At 42.9% G+C, this 7,667-nt stretch overlaps 1 protein-coding gene across 2 annotated transcripts in view; it reads right to left on the bottom strand.

The window, feature by feature from the left end:
- Positions 1 to 4,361: 4,361 nt before the first annotated feature.
- HNRNPA1 (heterogeneous nuclear ribonucleoprotein A1) overlaps positions 4,362 to 7,667 on the bottom strand; it is a 7,525-nt gene continuing 4,219 nt past the window's right edge. For both annotated transcript variants that reach the window (XM_037728999.1, XM_037729000.1), the window contains 4 exons: positions 7,511 to 7,667; positions 7,157 to 7,216; positions 4,717 to 4,788; positions 4,362 to 4,506 (listed from right to left, as the gene is read on the bottom strand). In XM_037728999.1, coding sequence (XP_037584927.1) covers positions 7,161 to 7,216; positions 7,511 to 7,667 — 213 coding nt within the window. In that variant the 3' untranslated portion in view covers positions 4,362 to 4,506; positions 4,717 to 4,788; positions 7,157 to 7,160. The remainder of the gene's footprint in view (positions 4,507 to 4,716; positions 4,789 to 7,156; positions 7,217 to 7,510) is intronic.

The following is a 7,667-nucleotide window of genomic DNA, read 5'->3' as shown; positions in this document are numbered from 1 at the left end:
AATTAGTTGGTGGGTGCAGTGGCACATGCCTGTGGTCCTAGCTATGTTGGAAGCTGAGGTGAGAGGACTGCTTGAGCCTGGGAGTTTGAGGCTGCAGTAGTGAGCCATGATCATGCCACTGTACTCCAGCCTGAGCGGCAGAGCTAGACTATCTCAAACAAACAAGCAAGCAAACAAACAAAAACAGACAACAGATACTGAGACCTAAAAGCAGCAGAGTGATAGGGAGATAAAGAACATGGTCTCTAGCCTAAGTTTGGGAATGAAAGCAACTTGAAGCTTCCTTTTTTTTTTTTTTTTGAGATGGAGTCTCGCTCTGTCGCCCAGGCTGGAGTGCAATGGTGCAATCTCAGCTCACTGCAACCTCCACTTCCTGGGTTCAAGTGATTCTCCTGCTTCAGCCTCCCGAGTAGATGGGACTACAGGTGCATGCCACCACGCCCGGCTATTTATTAATTTTTCAGTAGAAACAGAGTTTCTCCGTGTTAGCTAGGATGGTCTTGATCTCCTGACCTCATGATCTGCCTGCCTCAGCCTCCCAAAGTGCTGGGATTACAGGCGTGATCCACCGTGCCCAACCCAAAGCTTATTTTAAAAAGACAGGGTCTTGGCCGGGCATGATGGCTCACGCCTGTAATCCCAGCACTTTGGAAGGCCGATGTGGGCGGATCACGAGGTCAGTAGATTGAGACCATCCTGGCGGACATGTTGAAACCCCGTCTCTACTAAAAATACAAAAAAATTATCTGGGCGTGGTGGCACATGCCTGTAGTCCCAGCTACTCAGGAGGCTGAGGCAGAAGAATTGCTTGAACCCAGGAGGTGGAGACTTTAGTGAGCTGAGATCATGCCACTGCACTACAGCCTGGGTGACAGTGCAAGACTCGTCTCAAAAAAAAAAAACAATAAAAAAAGACAGATAGGGTCTTGCTCTATTGCACTGTCTGAAGTGCAGTGGCACAATCATGGCTCACTGCAACCTTGAAGTCCTGGGCTCAAGTGATCCTCCCACTCCAGCCTCTGGAGTAAGCTTTCTATTACTTTTTTTTTTTTTTTTTTGTGATGGAGTTTCGCTTTTGCTGCCCAGGCTGGAGTGCAATGGCTGGATCTGGGCTCACCGAAACCTCTGCCTCCCAGGTTCAAGTGATTCTCTTGTCTCAGCCTCCCGAATAGCTGAGATTACAGGCATGCGCCACCATGCCTGGCTAATTTTGTATTTTTAGTAGAGACGGGGTTTCTCCATGTTGGTTAAGTTGTCTTGAACTCCCGACCTCACTTGATCCGCCCATCTCTGCCTCCCAAAGTGCTGGGATTATAGGCGTGAGCCACCACACTCAGTGGTGGCTTCAAATCTTCCTATTCCTAACAGATTTGAAAATGTCCAATTTGTCAATTTATGTTCGCACAAAAAATGTTAAAGAGTTTCCACCATTTAAAAAATAGAGATGGGGCTGGGTACAGTGGCTCATGCCTCTAATCCCAGCACTTTGGGAGGTGAGGTGGGTGGATCAGCTGAGGTCAGGAGTTCGAGACCACCCTGGTCAATATGGTGAAACCCTATCTCTACTAAAAATACAAAAATTAGCCAGGCGTGGTTGCTTGCACCTGTAGCCCCAGCTACTTGGGAGGCTGAAGCAGAATTGCTTGAACCCAGGGGGTTGCAGTGAGCCGGGATCTGAGCCACTGCCCCTGCAACTCCAGCCTGGGTGACAAGAGTGAGACTGTCTAAAAAAAAAAAGACTTGGGGTCTCACACTGTCTCCCAGGCTTGCAGTGGGGTGATCTCGGCCCACTGTAACCTTAACCACCCAGGCTCAATCAATCCTCCCACCTCAGCCTCCTGAGTGACTGGGACTAAAGGTACATGCCACCATGCCTGGCTTATATTTTTGAGATGGAGTTTTGCTCTTGTTGCCCAGGCTGGAGTGCAATGGCGTGATCTTGGCTCACTGCAACCTCTACATTCTGGGTTCAAGCGAGTCTCCTGCTTCAGCTTCCCGAGTAGCCGGGATTAGATATGGGCCACCATGCCCAGCTAATTCTGTATTTTTAGCAGAGAGGGGTTTTCTCCATGTTAATCAGGCTGGTCTAGAACTCCTGACCTCAGGCGATCCACCTGCCTCAGCCTCCCAAAGTGTTGGGATTACAGGAGTGAGCCACTGTGCCCAGCCACATTTGTATTTTTAACAGGAACAGGGTTTTACCATGGTCAGTCAGGCTGGTCTTGAACTCCTGGGCTCAAGCAATCTGCCCACCTCAGCCTTACAAAGTGCTAGGATTACAGGCATGAGCCATCCAATATTTCCACATTTAAGTTTTTTTTTTTTTTTTTTTTTTTTTGAGACAGTGTCTTTCACTCCATCACCCAGGCTGGAGTGCAGCACCACGATCTCAGCTTACTGCAACCTCTGCCTCCCGGGTTCAAGTGATTCTCTTGCCTCAGCCTCCTGAGTAGCTGGGATTACAGGCACCTGCCACCACGCCAGGCTAATTTTTGCATTTTTAGTAGAATCAGGTTTTCACCGTGTGGGCCAGGCTGATTTCAAACTCCTGACCTCAAGTGACCCTCCCACCTCGGCCTCCCAAAGTGCAGGGATTATAGGCATGAGCCGCTGTGCCTGGCAATGTTTCCACATTTCAGGTTGCAAAGGGCAGGGGCTTGAGCTAGTTGTTTAGAAGTATTAGTTCACCTAAGGAATGTCAGAATCTCCCACTCTCATGAGAATCACTCATGAGGAAGACTATCCTATACATACACACGTTTGGTGTACTGACCTCAACAAGGTGGAACAGTTTTGGAAACAGAGCAATCTGGGGTTATATGATCCACTGGCTGCAGGAATTTGGGACAGGATTTTATCTTGAGCCTATTTCTTCATTTAGGAAACATGGAATTTACTTTTCACAATCCTGTATAAGTATGTAGCAAAGTACATGGAATGAAACAATGTTTCTCTTCAATTAGGAATGCTTTTAGGAAACTTACTATCCTCAGTTGTCCTTTCCCTCCAAGAAAATATGACTGTCCAAAATGAAACCTCTAGCAAATGCCAAGTCACAAACTAAGCCCCCTGACATTACTTTCCCCAACTATCACAAGGCTGATGGAACTTAGTCCCACATAGTTATTTCAAAACAGCATGGGTGTTAAGAGGCAAAATTTCCCCAAGAATTCTACCCCCACTTTAGCTAGGTTCAAAACTTTGAGGCTGGATCAAGTTTCCTTAAAAATAGCATAGAAAAATTTATGTGGCCAGGTACGGTGGGTCATGCCTATAATCCAGGACTTTGAGAAGCCAAGTGGGCAGATCTGTTGAGGTCGAGTTTGAGACCAGCCTGGCTAACATGGTGAAATGCCGTCTCTACTAAAAATACAATTAGCCGTGTGCACCTGTAGTCCCATCTATGTGGGAGGCAAGGCAGAGGTTGCAGTGAGCAGAGCACCACCACACTCCAGTCTGGGTGACAGGGAGACTTCCTCTCAAAACAAACCAAACACAGATATACACAAAACCTAAGCATTTGCTAGAGGGTATAATTATTGATTCCAAATAGCCCATACATTTTTTTTTTGGAGACAGAGTCTTGCTTTGTGACCCAGGCTGGAGTGCAGTGGCACAATCTTGGCTCACTGCAACTTCCCAGGTTGAAGCAATTCTCCTGCCTTAGCTCCTGAGTAACTGGGATTATAGGCATCTACCACCATGCCTGGCTAATTTTTTTGTATTTTAGTAGAGATGTGGTTATAACTTTTCCCAATAGTAAAAAGTTGTTTAAAAAAAAAAAAAGATGTGCTTTCAGTGGTACCTGGGATGGTGTTGAACTCCTGACCTTGTGATCTGCCCACCTCACTCAGCCTCCCAAAGTGCTGGAATTACAGGTGTCAGCCACCACACCCGGCTGCCCATACATGTTTAGGCTATCTTTGAAAGGCTTGTCTCCCATTCAGTTCATTTTCTTATTCCTGGCTTGAGAATTCCACTGAAGTGTGAGATAGCTGGCCAATGAACACAACTTGTTTGTCAAAGATGAAATCCATTATGCCCTTCTAGAGCAGATGGTGAGCATAGGTCCCAACAGAGACCTACTGAGCTCAATGGCAGTGCTACAACTTCATTTTCCCTTGCCAGGGGAGCTAGAAAAAGGACATGCTCAATTGGATCAATAGCAAAGTTTACTTATACTGAGCCAATAATTACCCCTGCAGTGAGAACCCTCTGCTATTTTCATTAAACCATGAAGCTGAATGGAATGAATATAAATATAGCAATTCACATTAAAACCAAGCATATACAACCGAATCCTCTCTAACCTGAATTTTAACATGTTACCATACATATCATGGAGGACAAAACAAGCAGAACTAAGTTAAATACAGTTTATTAAAAAAACAAAACAAAACAACCCATTCACAAAATGGAATTTGAGCTGCAGAACAACTCATGTTAACTGCATGGCAGTGACAATGAAGTACAGTGGCTCAGATAAAGGTCTTCACAAGGACGTTCCTGCAAAAGGCAAAAGAAGTGATAAAGTATTTATATAAGCAGAGGTGAATGACTACACAGTAACTAATAGGAATATCTGGTTGTGCTAATAACTATTTTTGCAATCAGAGATTATAAAATGTTTTGGTTTGAGGTACAGCTTGTCATTCTGTTTTTACTATTGGGAAGGCAGGGCATTCTTCTGCTGACCACTAATTTGTAAAAACTTACCTTTCTGCCATGAACTTGGACAGATGAGTTTCTGTTTTTAAGAGCTGATAAGACTAGTAGCAGACTCCTCCCCTAGAAAAGTAAACAACCTTTAGAACTAGCTCGAAGACCAAGTCCCAGCTCAAGCTAAACCCCCCATACCTCCCATTAATAGCCCACCCATCCTCCCACCATTTGGGGAAGAGTCTATTACTTTGAGCCATTATTTTAAGGAAATGGGTCAAAGGAAGATAAATAAAAGGGCAAAAATTTATATTCACAGTAGAAATAATGTGCTCACTTCCTTCAACTGGGAGCCACCAATGGTAGGGTGTGAATTTAAAACAATTCATCTCCAGAAAAACCTAGTTCAGCTTAACTGGACTAGTTTTGGCTCAATATATTAAGAAAAATATTTAACAGAAAACTGGACTTTAAGTAACTATACGGATGTAAGTAAAATCTGTTCTTACCTACCAGCATAGCAATAAAACCTTTCCTCCTGGTTCTGACTGCTAGTCCTAAGAGTCAGGTGTGCCTTACTCTTGTCTGCCTCCTTCCTTGCGATGATCACTGAAATTTCACTCCCTCCTAGCTTTCATGGAGCGTGCCGTGGCCTGCCCCTGGCTTATCTGTACTCCACATACCACAAGTGTCTACTCTCAGCTGTAGAGTGTCTGAGCTCGAAGCCATTCGCGCTATACTTGCTAGCAGTTCCTAGTAGCTGAACATCTCTCCTGGATCTTTAAAGGCATTGTCACGAATCCTGAGGTATCTGCAAACTCCCTCAATAGTTAGGGTTCCACCTGCTATTGCAAACTCAGCCAGTATCATGGAACTATCACCCATGCTTTCCCACCCACCACCACCTCCCACCCACCTCCCTCCACCCTCCTCCCCAAAATTTCCAACACACCCATGGGATGGAATATACAGTCCTATTGATAAACAAATCTCTATGCTACTAGATACAATAGCACTGAAATTGAGAGCACCAAAGGCTCAAAATAATCTACGTACAAATAACACATTATTGGATATTAACTGTTAAGGTTGAGAATCATTTTCTATACAATTAACATTTTAGGAAGGTTGTGTGATCTTGTGCCATATAAAGGGAAACTGCAGTTAACATGAAATTATGTAGGAATATTTAGTTTCTATTACTATTGTTTTAATCTTCAAATTAACATAGTTGACCTATAAAACCTCTGAAGACCCACCCAACCAGAACCCAGACAAACTGCAGTTTTCCTTTAATGTAAGCCTATCTTTATGTTCATTAAAATGATTTCTGATATTGGTCATTTTTAAAAGGCCTCCCAAACACTTCAAATCTGTGGATTTATGGAGCGGCATTAGCCAGCAGCTAGTTTCTATTCCCTGGCAGAGCTTTGAACTTGAATGATAGAGGCATTCAACATTATCAGGGGCAGTGGGTAGGGAAAAGTCCAAATCTCTGCCAGTCCCAAATCCATACAGTTGTCATTTCATTCAAGAGAATTAAATCGTTTATTGATTACACATGATAATGGATGATACACAAGCTTCATTCCCATCTATAATTTTATCTGGTACCATTATTCAATTTAGATATATTGCATAGGATGTGCCAACAATCGTCTTTATAACCAGTAATTCCATGATTTTGCTTGGGTAATAATCCCTTTTAATCGTGAACTTCAGGTCACAACAGTAACTATTAGTTCAACTACACCAAGGTTTCTGAAGACAATGGCTTCTCCACCCAAGCAGGTTGTATATAAATTCCAAATAGAAGCTGGCATCACCCTGAAGGAATTCTAACTTCACACTGTTGGGGAAATTTACCAAGATGGCTTCAGAGTAGACTAACTTTACACAGCACATTAAAAAAAAAGACATTTATTCAGCGTCACGATCAGACTATTACATTTAGCAATCAACAGCATGGGTGCAAAAAAAAAAAAGAAAAAGAAAAAGAAAAAGAAAAAAAATCTACATTAAAACCCCTTGTTGGAATGCTTTACACTTTCCACAGAACAGAAACTAAAATAACCTGTTATACAATTAGTCACAAATACAGTCCTCGAGTTTTTTGCCCATACACATGAGTATTTGTCTAAATCATGTCTTCTTTGTAGCAGCTAGGCCCTGCCACCACTGTGCTTGGCTGAGTTCACAAATCTGTTGTAACCTGTAGCTTCCCTGTCACTTCTCTGGCTCTCCTCTCCTGCTAAGCTTTGTTTCCTGTTGAACAATATGGAATAAAGTTGTTAATCTAAACATATTAAGACTCAAGGCTACAATCCAATATCAAGTTTGTTTCCCACAAATTTTGCTGATCTGAATATTAACTTTATATCCACAATTTACTGCAATTATAATGTTAACTATGTTGCACTGCTCAGCTACATTAGGGTTATTGGGTTCATCAGCAATTTAAAAAATTATGTTAACACACAAAAAGGTGCTTACTTACCTAATTAAAATCTTCTGCCACTGCCATAGCTACTGCTGCTACTGGAACCACCATAGCCACCTGAGGAGTATAATTTTTCTTTTAACGTTTCAAAGTGCTAACAGTAATAGTAATGTTTTCACATTCACTGTAAATAATAATTTCAAGTGTTTGATCATTTAAAAATGGCCCCTGCTACAAGAGAGGTGGTAAAAGGTCCCATGATTTTTCTAATTTGTGATCAAATCATCACTTTCTGAAGGTTGTAAACTGTCAATGTATTACTGCAGACACCAGTTAAAGGGCTTCCTTCCCAGCAGTAGCTACACACACACAACTCTTTTGATATTATCCCAAATTACATAGATACCATACCTTGGTTTCGTGGTTTGGCAAAGTATTGGCCGCCACCACCATAGGGGCCAGAGCTTCTGCCTCCAAAGTTTCCTCCCTTCATGGGTCCAAAATTTGAAGACTGATTGTTGTAACTGCCAAAATCATTGTAGCTTCCGCCACCTCCAAAATTGCCTCC

This window comes from Cebus imitator, unplaced genomic scaffold (assembly GCF_001604975.1).
Source record: "Cebus imitator isolate Cc_AM_T3 unplaced genomic scaffold, Cebus_imitator-1.0 Scaffold285, whole genome shotgun sequence".
Lineage (NCBI taxonomy): Eukaryota > Metazoa > Chordata > Mammalia > Primates > Cebidae > Cebus > Cebus imitator.
This window is presented reverse-complemented; position numbering and strand designations above follow the sequence as displayed.